Source organism: Bufo gargarizans, unplaced genomic scaffold (genome assembly GCF_014858855.1).
Source record: "Bufo gargarizans isolate SCDJY-AF-19 unplaced genomic scaffold, ASM1485885v1 original_scaffold_2006_pilon, whole genome shotgun sequence".
Taxonomy (NCBI): Eukaryota; Metazoa; Chordata; class Amphibia; order Anura; family Bufonidae; genus Bufo; species Bufo gargarizans.
The window spans coordinates 16,257-34,112 of NW_025334598.1; the positions used below are offsets into that span (position 1 = coordinate 16,257).

The window sequence follows — 17,856 nt, forward strand, 5'->3', positions numbered from 1 at the left end:
TATACAGCGCACAGTACCACTCCTGTATATACAGCGCACAGTACCACTCCTGTATATACAGCGCACAGTACCACTCCTGTATATACAGCGCACAGTACTGCTCCTCTCCTGTATATACAGCGCACAGTACCACTCCTGTATATACAGCGCACAGTACCACTCCTGTATATACAGCGCACAGTACTACTCCTCTCTGTGCCACATTGCTGGGCACAGTGTTTACTATGTGGGTTAGTGACACCCGTGGGGTGGGCGTTAGGCTGTGGCGGGGGAGGGAAGAAGTGCAGGAAACTCCATATCTCCCTGTCTACCAGACTGACAGACGCGGAGCCAGCAGGACGCACTCTGCACGGTAAGTCCCGGGGAGCCACTCACCCCACATCTACTCTGCGCTGTAACCCCTTTATTACTCACATGCTTCTCCTCTGCTACATCTGAGTATCCTGATAACATCCCTGATCCTTAGTGATATCCTGTATTATACTCCAGAGCTGCACTCACTATTCTGCTGGTGCAGTCACTGTGCACATACATTACTTACCCTGTACTGATCCTGAGTTACATCCTGTATTATACTCCAGAGCTGCACTCACTATTCTGCTGGTGCAGTCACTGTGTACATACATTACTTATCCTGTACTGATCCTGAGTTATATCCTGTATTATACTCCAGAGCTGCACTCACTATTCTGCTGGTGCAGTCACTGTGCACATACATTACTTATCCTGTACTGATCCTGAGTTACATCCTGTATTATACTCCAGAGCTGCACTCACTATTCTGCTAGGTGCAGTCACTGTGTACATACATTACTTATCCTGTACTGATCCTGAGTTACATCCTGTATTATACTCCAGAGCTGCACTCACTATTCTGCTGGTGCAGTCACTGTGTACATACATTACTTATCCTGTACTGATCCTGAGTTACATCCTGTATTATACTCCAGAGCTGCACTCACTATTCTGCTGGTGCAGTCACTGTGTACATACATTACTTATCCTGTACTGGTCCTGAGTTACATCCTGTATTATACTCCAGAGCTGCACTCACTATTCTGCTGGTGCAGTCACTGTGTACATACATTACTTATCCTGTACTGATCCTGAGTTACATCCTGTATTATACTCCAGAGCTGCACTCACTATTCTGCTGGTGCAGTCACTGTGTACATACATTACTTATCCTGTACTGATCCTGAGTTACATCCTGTATTATACTCCAGAGCTGCACTCACTATTCTGCTGGTGCAGTCACTGTGTACATACATTACTTATCCTGTACTGATCCTGGGTTACACCCTGTATTATACTCCAGAGCTGCACTCACTATTCTGCTGGTGCAGTCACTGTGTACATACATTACTTATCCTGTACTGATCCAGAGTTACATCCTGTATTATACTCCAGAGCTGCACTCACTATTCTGCTGGTGCAGTCACTGTGTACATACATTACTTATCCTGTACTGATCCTGAGTTACATCTTGTATTATACTCCAGAGCTGCACTCACTATTCTGCTGGTGCAGTCACTGTGTACATACATTACTGATCCTGTACTGATCCTGAGTTACCTCCTGTATTATACTCCAGAGCTGCACTCACTATTCTGCTGGTGGAGTCACTGTGCACATACATTACTTATCCTGTACTGATCCTGAGTTACATCCTGTATTATACTCCAGAGCTGCACTCACTATTCTGCTGCTGCAGTCACTGTATACATACATTACTTATCCTGTACTGATCCTGAGTTACATCCTGTATTATACTCCAGAGCTGCACTCACTATTCTGCTGCTGCAGTCACTGTGTACATACATTACTTATCCTGTACTGATCCTGAGTTACCTCCTGTATTATACTCCAGAGCTGCACTCACTATTCTGCTGGTGCAGTCACTGTGTACATACATTACTTATCCTGTACTGATCCTGAGTTACATCCTGTATTATACTCCAGAGCTGCACTCACTATTCTGCTGGTGCAGTCACTGTGTACATACATTACTTATCCTGTACTGATCCTGAGTTACATCCTGTATTATACTCCAGAGCTGCACTCACTATTCTGCTGGTGTAGTCACTGTGTACATACATTACTTATCCTGTACTGACCCTGAGTTACATCCTGTATTATCCTCCAGAGCTGCACTCACTATTCTGCTGGTGCAGTCACTGTGCACATACATTACTTATCCTGTACTGATCCTGAGTTATATCCTGTATTATACTCCAGAGCTGCACTCACTATTCTGCTGGTGCAGTCACTGTGTACATGCATTACTTATCCTGTACTGATCCTGAGTTACAGCCTGTATTATACTCCAGAGCTGCACTCACTATGCTGCTGGTGCAGTCACTGTGTACATACATTACTTATCCTGTACTGATCCTGAGTTACATCCTGTATTATACTCCAGAGCTGCACTCACTATTCTGCTGGTGGAGTCACTGTGTACATGCATTACTTATCCTGTACTGATCCTGAGTTACAGCCTGTATTATACTCCAGAGCTGCACTCACTATTCTGCAGGTGCAGTCACTGTGTACATACATTACTTATCCTGTATTATACTCCAGAGCAGCACTCACTATTCTGCTGGTGCAGTCACTGTACATACATTACTTATCCTGTACTGATCCTGAGTTACATCCTGTATTATACTCCAGAGCTGCACTCACTATTCTGCTGGTGCAGACACCGTGTGCATACATTACTTATCCTGTACTGATCCTGAGTTACATCCTGTATTATACTCCAGAGCTGCACTCACTATTCTGCTGCTGCAGTCACTGTGTACATACATTACTTATCCTGTACTGATCCTGAGTTACATCCTGTATTATTCTCCAGAGCTGCACTCACTATTCTGCTGGTGCAGTCACTGTGTACATACATTACTTATCCTGTACTGATCCTGGGTTACATCCTGTATTATACTCCAGAGCTGCACTCACTATTCTGCTGGTGCAGTCACTGTGTACATACATTACTTATCCTGTACTGATCCTGAGTTACATCCTGTATTATACTACAGAGCTGCACTCACTATTCTGCTGGTGCAGTCACTGTGTACATACATTACTTATCCTGTACTGATCCTGAGTTACATCCTGTATTATACTCCAGAGCTGCACTCACTATTCTGCTGGTGCAGTCACTGTGTACATACATTACTCATCCTGTACTGATCCTGAGTTACATCCTATATTATACTCCAGAGCTGCACTCACTATTCTGCTGGTGCAGTCACTGTGTACATACATTACTTATCTTGTACTGACCCTGAGTTACATCCTGTATTATACTCCAGAGCTGCACTCACTATTCTGCTGGTGCAGTCACTGTGTACATACATTACTCATCCTGTACTGATCCTGAGTTACATCCTGTATTATACTCCAGAGCTGCACTCACTATTCTGCTGGTGCAGTCACTGTGTACATACATTACTTATCCTGTACTGATCCTGAGTTACATCCTGTATTATACTCCAGAGCTGCACTCACTATTCTGCTGGTGCAGTCACTGTGTACATACATTACTATCCTGTACTGATCCTGAGTTACATCCTGTATTATACTCCAGAGCTGCACTCACTATTCTGCTGGTGCAGTCACTGTGTACATACATTACTTATCCTGTACTGATCCTGAGTTACATCCTGTATTATACTCCAGAGCTGCACTCACTATTCTGCTGGTGCAGTCACTGTGTACATACATTACTTATCCTGTACTGATCCTGAGTTACATCCTGTATTATACTCCAGAGCTGCACTCACTATTCTGCTGGTGCAGTCACTGTGTACATACATTACTTATCCTGTACTGATCCAGAGTTACATCCTGTATTATACCCCAGAGCTGCACTCACTATTCTGCTGGTGCAGTCACTGTGTACAGACATTACTTATCCTGTACTGATCCTGAGTTACATCCTGTATTATACTCCAGAGCTGCGCTCACTATTCTGCCGGTGCAGTCACTGTGTACATACATTACTTTTTCTGTACTGATCCTGAGTTACATCCTGTATTATACTCCAGAGCTGCACTCACTATTCTGCTGGTGCAGTCACTGTGTACATACATTACTTATCCTGTACTGATCCAGAGTTACATCCTGTATTATACCCCAGAGCTGCACTCACTATTCTGCTGGTGCAGTCACTGTGTACAGACATTACTTATCCTGTACTGATCCTGAGTTACATCCTGTCTTATACTCCAGAGCTGCACTCACTATTCTGCTGGTGCAGACACTGTGTACATACATTACTTATCCTGTACTGATCCTGAGTTACATCCTGTATTATACTCCAGAGCTGCACTCACTATTCTGCTGGTGCAGTCACTGTGTACATACATTACTTATCCTGTACTGATCCTGAGTTACATCCTGTATTATACTCCAGAGCTGCACTCACTATTCTGCTGGTGCAGTCACTGTGTACATACATTACTTATCCTGTACTGATCCTGAGTTACATCCTGTATTATACTCCAGAGCTGCACTCACTATTCTGCTGGTGCAGTCACTGTGTACATACATTACTTATCCTGTACTGATCCTGAGTTACATCCTGTATTATACTCCAGAGCTGCACTCACTATTCTGCTGGTGCAGTCACTGTGTACATACATTACTTATCCTGTACTGATCCTGAGTTACATCCTGTATTATACTCCAGAGCTGCACTCACTATTCTGCTGGTGCAGTCACTGTGTACATACATTACTTATCCTGTACTGATCCTGAGTTACATCCTGTATTATACTCCAGAGCTGCACTCACTATTCTGCTGGTGCAGTCACTGTGTACATACATTACTTATCCTGTACTGATCCTGAGTTACATCCTGTATTATACTCCAGAGCTGCACTCACTATTCTGCTGGTGCAGTCACTGTGTACATACATTACTTATCCTGTACTGATCCTGAGTTACATCCTGTATTATACTCCAGAGCTGCACTCACTATTCTGCTGGTGCAGTCACTGTGTACATACATTACTTATCCTGTACTGATCCTGAGTTACATCCTGTATTTCTTTTATTAAAATTTTAAAACAAACAGATAAATAAATATATAAAACAGAGACCAAACCAACCATACAGGACATGATGCTCCTCAGCGCGGCGCAGACAGCACCGGTCCAGCCCACTCGCCACAGAACACCAGCTATGTACAATATTTACAATATCTATGTACATGTACTAACCTTCCTGATCCGGTTGCACCTACCTACACTTAACAAATACAGAAGTTAAACTTACAAAAAGCCCACCCACCACCACCCCAATGCAACACACAATTTTTTTTTTTTTTTTTTTATATTATATATATATATATATATATATATATATATATATATATATATATATATTTTTTTTTTTTTTTTTTTTTTTTTTGGGTCCCTGAGCTGGTCCCGCATCCCATGCCCCCAGTACATGATAATAGACGTCCATGAACCAGCCCAGGATTTTCTTATATGTCCCAAAGTCCCCAATGTTCCATGGAACCCTCCCCCCATTTACCCACCACCCAACCTAACACTACACCCGACAACTCAACCTATACAAATATACAAATATATATAGACATAAAGACATATAAACTACATTACATAGTACATTACATAGTAGACCTTAACCTCACCACCCACCGTGAGGCTTTTCAGCCACACACAACCCATTAAAGCCCAAGTTTGGCGCCTGCAAGCCCTATGTCCTCATACAGCCACCAAAACAAAACAAAAATCTACAGTGTCAGCTTCAGCCCACCACCGGGAGGGGAGACAACAGGCTAGGGTACCCTAAAGGCAAAACCCCTCCAGAGGAGAGAGGCTCTACCCGCCCCCAACCTCTCGTACTCCAGAGAGCGCACCTTCACCAGGTCTCCGAGAATGTTCCTAACCACCTCATCCTCGGGGAGGATTTTGCGTTGCGTCGAAACTAAACACCGTGCATGCCACGTGTAGTACCTGACCACTGAGCTGACTAGGAATAAAGTGCAAAGGTCCCTACCACCCAGGTGTCTGAATGCTCCATAGGCCCATTCCGCATAGGAGAGAGTGACCAGCCTAGGCCAGCCAATGGAGGTCCCCACCCTGGTGTAAACCTCTGTGTTAAAGGGACAATGAAGCAGGAAGTGGTCCATGCTTTCCAGCACACCACCGCACTCCTCACGGGGACACCCCCTGTCCTCAGAGCTCCTACACTTCAGATTGTCCCTCACACACAGTTTCCCATGGAAGCAGCGCCAAGTCAAGTCAAAGAACTTCAAGGGGATCCTATTGGAATTTAAAAGCCGTAACCCAACCCTCAGATCCCGACCTGGGCAGTCCCTGAGGGCCAGAGGTTTCTGGAAATGGGTCAACAGAACCCTCTGGTCAAGGAGTCTCCTTGACTGAGTCCTGATTTCCCACATCCCCAGACCCCACCGACGTAATACCTTCAGAACCAGGGCAGCATAAGCCGGGAGATGCCCATGTGGTGTGCGGAGATCCTTCACTTGCCCCCCTGTCTCCCATTCCTGGAAGAAAGGCCGAAACCATCCCCGACAGGAGGCTACCCACAGAGGAGCCCTCTCTTGCCAGAGGTTCGAGAGATTAATCTTAATAAAGGTGTTCACCAGGAACACCACAGGGTTGACCATACCCAACCCTCCTAGTCTCCTCGTACGGTAAGTAACCTCCCTCTTGACAAGGTTCAGTCTGTTTCCCCATAACATCTGGAAGAACAGACTGTAGACCCGAGTCCAGAAAGGTTCCGGCAAGACGCACACACTGCCCAGATATAACAGCAAAGGGATCAGGTAGGTTTTGATAATGTTCACCCTTTCCCTGAGGGTTAAAGACCAACCCTTCCACTGGTCCACCTTCTGAGCGGCAATCTTAAGCCTGCTATCCCAGTTTTGATGGGGGTAATCCCCCTGGCCAAATTCAATGCCGAGGACTTTTGTAGATTCCTGGGGCTCTGGAAGGGTGTCCGGGAGATCAAAACCAGGATCTCCACCTCCCAGCCAGAGACTCTCACACTTATCTCGGTTGATCTTGGACCCAGATGACTCTGAGTAGCGCTCTACCTCAGACAGTACCCACTCTGCCTCCCCTCTCGAAGACACAAAGATAGTTACGTCATCAGCATACGCCACCACCCTCAGTGTAGTCTCCGGAGCCGCCCGGTCCATCCCGATGCCCGCCAACGGCCCACGATCAACCCCTCTAAGGAAGGGATCGATCGCGAACACGTACAAAAGCGGGCTCAGAGGACAACCCTGGCGAACCCCAGATCCCACCCCAAAAGGACGCCCAATCCAACCATTCACAAGCGGGAAACTCTCTGCCCCTGCATACAAGGTCTTAAGCCAATCAACAAACCCCCCGGGCAGGCCATATCTCAGAAGGACAGACCAGAGGTACTCGTGGTTAACACGATCAAATGCTTTTGCCTGATCCAAGGACAGCATGTACCCCTTCCAGTGACCTGCCCTGCCCTGCTCCACGGCCTCCCGGACACTGAGCACAGCACTAAAAGTACTGTGGCCGGGAACAGAGCAATGCTGGGCCCCAGAAAGGAGCTGGGGTGCAAACTTCACCAGCCGATTAAATAGCACCTTTGCCAAAATCTTTCTGTCCACACCGAGGAGCGCTATGGGACGCCAATTCTCAATGTGGAAAGGATCTTTACCCTTTGACAGGATGATCAGGGCCGACCTCCTCATTGACTTTGGTAGAGTACCCGAGGAGAGACACTCATTTAATACCTCAGTCAAGAGGGGAACTAAGGTGTCCTTAAAGGTCTTGTAAAACTCAGATGTTAAGCCATCCGGACCAGGTGATTTTTTGGGAGCAAGCCCCTCAATCACCAGACTGACTTCCTCTTCACTGATCATTTCCGTCAAACCGTCAAGAGAGGGGTCTACCCCTGGTTCAGGGACAGTTTCAGTCAGGAAAGCCGATATCTTATCACGATCAAGATCCCTCCTTGCCATGAGATGTGAGTAAAAGGATCTGACAACCTCCAGGATCCCTGATCTGGACCTTCTCAGAGAACCCGTACTATCAATCAGTCCTGACACAATCTTACTACTCACTGACATCCTGCAGTTTTTGTAAGGGTCGGGCGAGCGGTATTTCCCGTAATCCCTCTCAAAAACCAAAGATGCGTGCCTATCGTACTGACACCTCATAAGCAAAGACTTCACTCTGGAGATCTCCTCACGGCTACCCCCAGTCGAGACAAGACGTTCGAGTTTCCTCCTCAGGCCCTGATACAGGCGATACTTACTCAGACTCCTGAGGCTCGAGAGCTGGCGGAAGAATCTCCCCACCCTTTCCTTGAAGATCTCCCACCACTCAGACTTACTGCCGCAGAGATCCAGCAATGGTACCTGGCTCTGAACGAAATCCTCAAAGGACTGTCTTATCTCCGCTTCTTCCAAGAGAGACGAATTGAGCCTCCAGTAGCCCCTTCCCATTCGGGGGGTCTCTGCAACATTCAGAGAAAACAAAATCATACAGTGGTCGGAGAACTCCACCTCCACAGCGGACACGGCTGAAGAGACGGCTTCCTCCTTTAAATAAAACCTGTCTATTCTAGACCTACAACTAGCCCTATGATAGGTGAACCCCGGGTGGCCTGGGGTGTGCCGGATGTGGACATCCACCAGACGAGCCTCACTAGCTATTTTATTAAGCGCAATGCTGTCGTAAGTCAGCTTGTCCCTGGAACCTCCCCTATCCTGGGGCCTCGTGACAGTATTGAAGTCCCCTCCAAAGACCACCTGCCGACTTGTAAAAAGATAGGGCTTGATCCTCATGAAGAGACACTTACGGTCCCACTTGGACTGGGGACCATAGATGTTAATTAGACGAAGTTCTTGTCCCCTCATGAGGACATCCAGGATCAGGCACCTCCCCATTTCTAATTCAATAACCCGTCGGCATTCTACCGGTGCAGTAAAAAGGACTGCCACCCCGCTATACGGCTCGGCCGCAAGAGACCAGTAGGAGGATCCGCGTCGCCACTCCCTTTTAGCTTTAAATACAGATGCCAAATCTGGCAGCCTGGTCTCCTGCAAAAACAAAATGTCAGCTTCAACCCGGCTGAAAAAATCAAAGGCCGCAAATCTAGCCGTATCTGACTTAATGCTGGCGACATTAATGGACGCCAGCGTCAACGGAGTGAGTGCCGCCATCATGGGTGATTGAATTAGATGGCTTTCTTTTCCCACTGCCCCCACCAACTTTTTCATCAGATGATGGCTTACCCCTCTTCAAACAAACAGATGTGTCCATTTCACCTCTGCCCTTGTGCTCTGACTCCAAGCCAGCCCCCACCCCTGAGGACATGTTTTCCCCAGTAGAAGGAGGCTCGGCGTCCCCCGCAGGCCCAGGTGTCACCGCGACTCCCGAAACCTCCCCACCGGCTCCCTCCCCTGAGGAGGGGGAGGTGTCACCAATGGCTTGGAACCGGTTTGAGAGACTAATCAGAGGGGGGTTGGTTGTACCTTCCTTTGGCATCTGGCGGGTGGGAGAAGATCTTAAATCTCCCTTTTTCCCTGTACGTTTATTACCCTGCTTTTGCCATCCCCCACTTCCCCCGTCATGGGGGGATAATGAGGAGATGGCACCTTCCTCTTCCTGGATCCTCCTAATTTCCTCATCCAGCTCACTGTCCCTTTGGGCCTCAGCAGTAGCAGCAGTCTCAGGGGTGAGATCAGGGGTCATCCCAGCTTCCCCAGTTGCCTGAGGTTCCCGGGATTCACCCATCTCCCTCTCCCTTCGGCGATTTTCCTGACGCCTCAGTTGGGCAGGCGTCTTTTGCTTACTTTTCTTCCCTGGCCCCTCTGTTCCTTCACTTCTGCCAGCCCCTGCCCCAGTAGAATTGGCCTCACGGCTTCCTCCCGCCGGGGCATTGACCGCATTGGCAAAGGAATGAGGGCAGCGACTGAATGGGTGACCTAAGTCACCACACAGGTGACACCTAATCTCTGCACATGATGCAGCGAGGTGGCCAATCTCCCCACACAGCGCGCACTTCTGTACAGTGCAGTTAGCACTGAAGTGTGTGGGGCTGCCGCATCTGTGACAGAGCTTCGGCTGACCCTGGTAGAAAATCTGGATGCGATCCCTTCCAAGGAAGGTGGCAGATGGTATGTGAGTAACTGTGTTTCCTAAAAGCCTAAGTTTTACCATGAACGTCCAGGCCCCAGACCAGATGCCATGTTCATCCCTGTTCTTCTTGGGAACCTCCACCACCTCCCCATATCGGCCGAGCCACGTCATGATGTCAATACACGAGAGTGACTCGTTACGGGTTAGAACGGTCACCCTCTTCACATTGTTTTGACGAGACACTGCCTGGACGGCAAAATCTCGCCAGCTGGGCTCGTCCTTTGCCATCTCATAGTTCGACCAGAAGAGCTCAAGTCCCTCCGGCCGAACAAAGCTGACATCGAACTCAGGGGTCCCATAGGGATGTATCAAGGCGTAGATGTCTGTCGCCTTGAAGCCCATCTTTAGAAGGAGCTCAACAACTTCTGATCTTGAAGGAAATGTATCACTGCCCCTCCACCTCAGACGGACCACATTCCTACGGAGAGCACCCTGCCCAGCTGTCGGGAGGGACCACGTGGTCTCCCCGCTCCTTTGCTCTCGGAAGGCTGAGAGGCCATGCCTATCTATCCAAAAGGATAGATCAACCTCCCTCCCCTCTACATTGATTGTGCTCTCCCCTCTCTTTAGAGCCTCCAGAAGACGCCGCTGCAAAACGCCGTCCCCAGAGCCAGAGGACAAGGAGGGTCCCCTACTCACCCCGGCTGTGACAGTAGCAAAACTGCGCACAGGGGCTGCCACAGCCGGGGGGGCAACCGGACCAGGTTCCACACCCTCCCCACTTACCAAAGACCCTCCACCACCCACTTCCATATCTTCCATCCCCAAACCAGCCTTACTTACAACAGATTCTGCTACCTCCCTTCCTTCCCTCCTAACACCATTCACTCCACCATCCAAACCCCCAGACATATTTTTATTAAAAATAATTTTCTGCCCCCCACCTGCTCCCTCACTCATACTGGCTGAACCGGTGTGTTTTGGTGTAATTATTGGTACCTCAGCATCACTGGGCCCTGGGGTCGGAGCTGCCCCCAAAAGACAGGCCACAGCCCCAACCCCACTTTTATCATTGCCCTCCGCTTCCTCAGTACTACCATTTACAACTTTTGGGCGCCGCTGATCCATTACCGGGCGCCGCTGATCCAAACGCTGCTGATCTGTTCTTTCATGGCGCCGCTCATCTGGACCAGCAGCGCCAATACAAAACAAAGGCTTTGGCATCAGTTCTTGACCTTCATTGGGAGGCGTAACCGTCATAGCTCCGACAGCTCCTTCATGCCTCTGCTGGCCCGAGGGAACAGCGTCATCAGCGGTTGGAGCCATCGGAGCTCCTGCAGCCATCTGTGGCGTGGAGCCACCCCCTCCTCCCATCAGGGAGCAAACTCCAGCGCCAGAGATTTTTCTCTCATCCTCCGCAGTAACCTTCCTGTCCGGCTTTTCAGCCGGTGTCGCACCAGCTCCATCCCCGTTACTGCAAACAGAGACGGAGCTCACCACCATATCGGATACCTCGCTCTCCCCTCTCTCCTGCACCGAGTCCACTGCAGGACACGGGCTGGTCTGAGAAGAGGGGCTAATACAGTGAGCAGGCCCTGCGGTCGACCCGGGGGTCCCAGGGAGGGGGGTGTATACATATCTTACCTGCTCCTGGAGCTTGGTCTTCTTAGCCTTTTTCTTTCCTTCCCCAGGCGTCTCCGGTGGCAACTCATCACCAAAGCATAAGTCCTGGAAACGCACTGGGGACTCCAGGAGCTGGATCTCCTCCACTAGGGCCCCTCCCGGGCTGCAAGTCTCATACTCATCCCCCGAGCCGCAGCTGGGTGACCTTGCTATTTGGCGTGCAGGGGGCCCACTGTACGGAATCTGCTCCTGCAGGCTGCCAGGTGGATCTTGCTGGTCATCATCATCATCCTCCTCCTGCACGACTGGTTCCTTCTCCACCTGGCTGTCAGGCTGCTGCCCCATCTGCCCCTTCTCCTCCGCCATCTTCCGAAAACGTTCCTCGTTTAGGAGTTTTTCCTTAAACGGGCCGCTTTTATCTCGGAGTACAGTCCGCCTTTGCTCAATCTCGCCAATGTCAGCTTGTAGCTGCTTTATTTGGTTCTCCAGCCCCTGCTTCTTCCTCTTTGGGGCCACTCCAACACAAGACCTCAAGCCGCGCAGCTCCTCCCGGAGCCTCCTCAGGGTCTTAGTCGCGTCTTCGTACTCACGGAGGTGGCTCATGACCCGGGATCCGTAGGTGGAAATGGACTCCCGGGCCCTCAGTACGCCCCAGCCTTCCTCCTCAAGATCTGCTTCACCTCCGTGAACACTCGGCTTTTGCTGGGCCCCGGAAGGGCCACTCTCACCCATGCTGGCATTCGGGTCCTCCTTAGCGGATCCAGCCTTGCGGCTCTTCCTACTACCCTCAGACTCAGGGGAGACAGAAGCCACATTACTGCGACTCCTGCCAGATCTTCTTACCCCTGAGTCCTCCATGCAGGCCAAACGCTGGCTTCTCCTGTCCCCTGAAGGCCTGCCGCTGGGAACAGGAGCCTGGGGCTTGCTTCCCTCGCTCATGCCTGAGAACCCACTCTCCCCCTGGGGAGGAGAGAGCCGGCCTCAGGTGGATAGATTTTCCTCCAAACGCTCAGAAGCAGCAGCAGCAGCAGCAGCTACACACAGCCACAGGCGACCACACCCACAGGTAATCGCAGCTCAGGAACAGCTGGTCCAGAGCTGCACTCACTATTCTGCTGGTGCAGTCACTGTGTACATACATTACTTATCCTGTACTGATCCTGAGTTACATCCTGTATTATACTCCAGAGCTGCACTCACTATTCTGCTGGTGCAGTCACTGTGTGTACATACATTACTTATCCTGTACTGATCCTGAGTTACATCCTGTATTATACTCCAGAGCTGCACTCACTATTCTGCTGGTGCAGTCACTGTGTACACACATTACTTATCCTGTACTGCTCCTGAGTTACATCCTGTATTATACTCCAGAGCTGCACTCACTATTCTGCTGGTGCAGTCACTGTGCATACATTACGTCCCCTGCTCCCCTCTCCCACACACAGTCGGTAGCACTGGGCAGTGTAGCTATGAATCTGCTCCTCCTTCTATAGGCAGCAGCTGTAACCTGATGTCTCAGTGTGATATCAGGGAGGACCAGGAGGGTGAAGGACGGTGATTGATGTTGACTTTTTCTGCTCTTTGGTGTATAGGATGATGGCCGATCGTCACCCACAGAACATCTGACTGAGCCGGTAAGTGTGCGGTGCCTCCTGACTGGTGGAGGTCTGAGACGCCGGTAAGTGCGCAGTGCCTCCTGACTGGTGGAGGTCTGAGACGCCGGTAAGTGCGCAGTGCCTCCTGACTGGTGGAGGTCTGAGACGCCGGCAAGTGTGCAGTGCCTCCTGACTGGTGGAGGTCTGAGACGCCGGTAAATGCGCAGTGCCTCCTGACTGGTGGAGGTCTGAGACGCCGGTAAGTGTGCAGTGCCTCCTGACTGGTGGAGGTCTGAGACGCCGGTAAGTGTGCAGTGCCTCCTGACTGGTGGAGGTCTGAGACGCCGGTAAGTGCGCAGTGCCTCCTGACTGGTGGAGGTCTGAGACGCTGGTAAGTGTGCAGTGCCTCCTGCCTGGTGGAGGTCTGAGACGCCGGTTTCTCTCCTTTCCAGCAGGCTCTCCTGGCTCCTGTTTGGCTCCGGGCCCCGCAGACCGACCACTTTCCTCTTATGTTCCACTCTCGCCGCTCCCTCTCAGTGAGGCAGCTTTGGAAGCAGCGCTGTATAACACCCAGCCGGGGTCAAGGGGAAGGGGCGCCCTCCCACCCTGAGGACCTCCACAATGCCCTGCGCCCAGCGGTCCACCAGATCCTAAAGAAGCTAAAGGATGAGCAGCGATGGCAGTTGTTGGAGGCGGTGGAAAGTCGGGGGCGCTGGGACTGCGGCTGCATCTGGCTGCCCTGGGAAGCCCGAGGGGGGAAGCAGGTGCTGCCGCCTCAGGTGCTGCTCTGCAGGTTGTACCGATGGCCCGACCTCCGCACCACCACCGAGCTCAAGAGCCTGAGCCACTGTGAGAACTTCTGGAGGAGGAGTGGGGATGGCACCTCTGTCTGCTGCAACCCCTACCACTTCAGCCGGCTGGCAGCAGCGGGTAATGACGGGCATTGCCAGGGAGTTGCTCCGGGGTCACCTTGCTTCTCGCTCACTCTTCTTTTTTCCCACCATGAACAGATGGGGGCACCTCTTCCCTCTACAAGACGAGAGAGTTCGCCCACCTCGCCCAGTCTAAAGTGGTGCCCACCGAGCAGGAGTCCAGCCGCTATCATGTGCGAGGACTACATGGTAAGAGGGGGGGGGTACTGCATATCTGGTCTGAAGGTTGATGCTGAGCCACAGAGCTTACATTCTAGTGGAAGATATTGTCCAGATCCTGGGACCATTCTTGAGACCAGTCTGAGGCATCTCCCCCAATGATGGAGGACACCCCAGATATGCAGCCATGTATGATAAGTCTTCCTGTCGTTGCAGACACCACTCTTTCCAGAGGATCCATCCGTGACGGTCACTGGTGTAAGCTGGCATACTGGGAGCACCGCACACGTGTGGGGCGCCTCTACAACGTCACCGAACCTTCTGTCCACATCTTCTATGACCTGCCCAAGGCCAGCGGCTTCTGCCTGGGGCTCTTGGGCCTTGAGCCTCGCAATGAGACCGTGAGACGGACCCAAAAGAAGATCGGCCAGGGCCTGGTCCTGAGCCAGGAGCAGGGGGAGGTGTGGGTGCACAACCGCAGTGAGCACCCCATCTTCATCAACTCGCCCACCCTGGCCACCTCCTGTGCCCGCGGGCAAGCTGTGCACAAGGTTCTGCCTGGTTACTCCATCAAAGTCTTTGATTCTGAAAGAGCAGCTGATTTATCGGGGCGCTCCGACCTGAGGGATGGGCCGTGCGACACCCACAGCGTTCGTATAAGCTTTGCCAAAGGTTGGGGGGCATGCTATTCCCGGCAATTTATCACTTCCTGCCCCTGCTGGCTGGAGATCCTGCTCAGCACCTCAAAATGAGTGACCTAACGATGGATGCGGGGTTCCCTAAAGATGGTCTGTGCATCCTGAATAGAAGTAGGGTTCCATCACTGCTGACAAGCTGCCCCCACACAGCATCACCTTCTCAGCCAGATAGTGATCCATCACCAGCACAGGCTCCATCATCGGGTGCAGGGATCCATCACCAGCACAGGCTCCATCATCGGGTGCAGGGATCCATCACCAGCACAGGCTCCATCAACAGTAAACATGTGCAGTCCCTGGCCAGGCCAGAGGTATCTTCCACTGATGAGAAGGTTGGCAGTCACCAGAAGGGATCTGGTCTCAGGCTTTGTAATGTCACTGCGCCATCTGCTGGAGGTCACTATAAATAACACCCTGCAGTCATACACCTGACGAGTACATTACCACACAGGTGGACCATGTGACTATGGGGGTGGGGGCCCTGGATTAGGGGAGGCTATTAGTAAAGTAGGGGGGGGGATCCCCTCCCCAAAGGAACAGGTGTAGGGGACACTAAACCAAAAGGGGCCATGTTGTACTCCTTGATATGGGGCCCTTCTCTGATGCCCATCCTCCATTCCACAGATAGGAGAAGAAGGAGAAGGCGCTTGATTCTGACTGGAGCACAGGTGGAGCAGAATTTGTTGTAACAAGTGTATGTAGTCTATATGGACCCACCATAATGTCCACCCTGTCTCCAACACCTGACAGTGTGCCAGAAAATCTCTTGTATGGTCATCTTGACAAATAATGACCAGGTGGAGGTGGGGAGCAGTGTGGGCTGTTATGTGGATGGGTCACCAGGTGAAGGTGTGGAGCAGTGTGGGCTGTTATGTGGATGGGTCACCAGGTGGAGGTGTGGAGCAGTGTGGGCTGTTATGTGGATGGGTCACCAGGTGGAGGTGTGGAGCAGTGTGGGCTGTTATGTGGATGGGTCACCAGGTGGAGGTGTGGAGCAGTGTGGGCTGTTATGTGGATGGGTCACCAGGTGGAGGTGTGGAGCAGTGTGGGCTGTTATGTGGATGGGTCACCAGGTGGAGGTGTGGCGCTGTGTGGGCAGTGATGTGGATGGGTCACCAGGTGGAGGTGTGGAGCTGTGTGGGCAGTGATGTGGATGGGTCACCAGGTGGAGGTGTGGAGCAGTGTGGGCTGTTATGTGGATGGGTTACCAGGAGGAGGTGTGGAGCTGTGTGGGCTGTTATGTAGATGGGTCACCAGGTGGAGGTGTGGAGCAGTGTGGGCTGTTATGTGGATGGGTCACCAGTTGGAGGTGTGGAGCAGTGTGGGCTGTTATGTAGATGGGTCACCAGGTGGAGGTGTGGAGCAGTGTGGGCTGTTATGTGGATGGGTCACCAGGTAGAGGTGTGGAGCAGTGTGGGCAGTGATGTGGATGGGTCACCAGGTGGAGGTGTGGAGCTGTGTGGGCAGTGATGTGGATGGGTCACCAGGTGGAGGTGTGGAGCAGTGTGGGCTGTTATGTGGATGGGTCACCAGGTGGAGGTGTGGAGCAGTGTGGGCTGTTATGTGGATGGGTCACCAGGTGGAGGTGTGGAGCAGTGTGGGCTGTTATGTGGATGGGTCACCAGGTGGAGGTGTGGATCAGTGTGGGCTGTTATGTGGATGGGTCACCAGGTGGAGGTGTGGAGCAGTGTGGGCTGTTATGTGGATGGGTCACCAGGTGGAGGTGTGGAGCAGTGTGGGCTGTTATGTGGATGGGTCACCAGGTGGAGGTGTGGAGCAGTGTGGGCTGTTATGTGGATGGGTCACCAGGTGGAGGTGTGGAGCAGTGTGGGCAGTGATGTGGACGGGTCACCAGGTGGAGGTGTGGAGCTGTGTGGGCAGTGATGTGGACGGGTCACCAGGTGGAGGTGTGGAGCTGTGTGGGCAGTGATGTGGACGGGTCACCAGGCGGAGGTGTGGAGCAGAGTGGGCAGTGACGTGGATGGGTCACCAGGCGGAGGTGTGGAGCAGAGTGGGCAGTGACGTGGATGGGTCACCAGGCGGAGGTGTGGAGCTGTGTGGGCAGTGACGTGGATGGGTCACCAGGCGGAGGTGTGGAGCTGTGTGGGCAGTGACGTGGATGGGTCACCAGGCGGAGGTGTGGGGACATTATAATCGATTCTATATATCGCTTCTATTATGCACTTGATTCGTCAGTATAATTTATGATTAAGAGGGTGATTATATTTCTCCTTTGTACTGCTGGGGGGGGGGGGGGGGGATTATACTGTTGGTTGTTATGTATTTGTTATATTACATGGCGGATGATACATTCTGTTATATCTGAATATAATAAATATTTCATATATCCGTCATCATCTGTTCCCTGGTGCGAGTCTATATCACACCCCAGATTTCACGCTGTGTTTGAAGGAACACATCAGTGTGTGACCTATAGACGTATATTACATCTATATCAGTGTGTGACCTATAGACGTATATTACATCTATATCAGTGTGTGACCTATAGACGTATATTACATCTATATCAGTGTGTGACCTATAGACGTATATTACATCTATATCAGTGTGTGACCTATAGACGTATATTACATCTATATCAGTGTGTGACCTATAGACATATATTACATCTATATCAGTATGTGACCTATAGACGTATATTACATCTATATCAGTGTGTGACCTATAGACGTATATTACATCTATATCAGTGTGTGAC

General features: G+C 50.9%; 1 protein-coding gene across 2 annotated transcripts; it reads left to right on the forward strand.

Annotated features, from left to right (window-relative positions):
- The first annotated feature begins 284 nt into the window (after window positions 1–284).
- LOC122923857 (mothers against decapentaplegic homolog 6-like) lies at window positions 285–17,375 on the forward strand. 2 transcript variants are annotated; one of them, XM_044274697.1, is made up of 5 exons: window positions 285–352; window positions 13,346–13,387; window positions 13,801–14,278; window positions 14,359–14,469; window positions 14,656–17,375. In XM_044274697.1, the coding sequence occupies exons 3-5, from the start codon at window positions 13,858–13,860 to the stop codon at window positions 15,189–15,191; spliced, it is 1,068 nt and encodes a 355-aa protein (XP_044130632.1). In that variant the 5' UTR covers window positions 285–352; window positions 13,346–13,387; window positions 13,801–13,857; the 3' UTR covers window positions 15,192–17,375. The 2 variants fall into 2 exon arrangements, with proteins under 2 accessions (XP_044130632.1, XP_044130633.1); XM_044274698.1 differs by having other exon boundaries at window positions 306–352; window positions 13,804–14,278.
- Window positions 17,376–17,856: the final 481 nt, after the last annotated feature.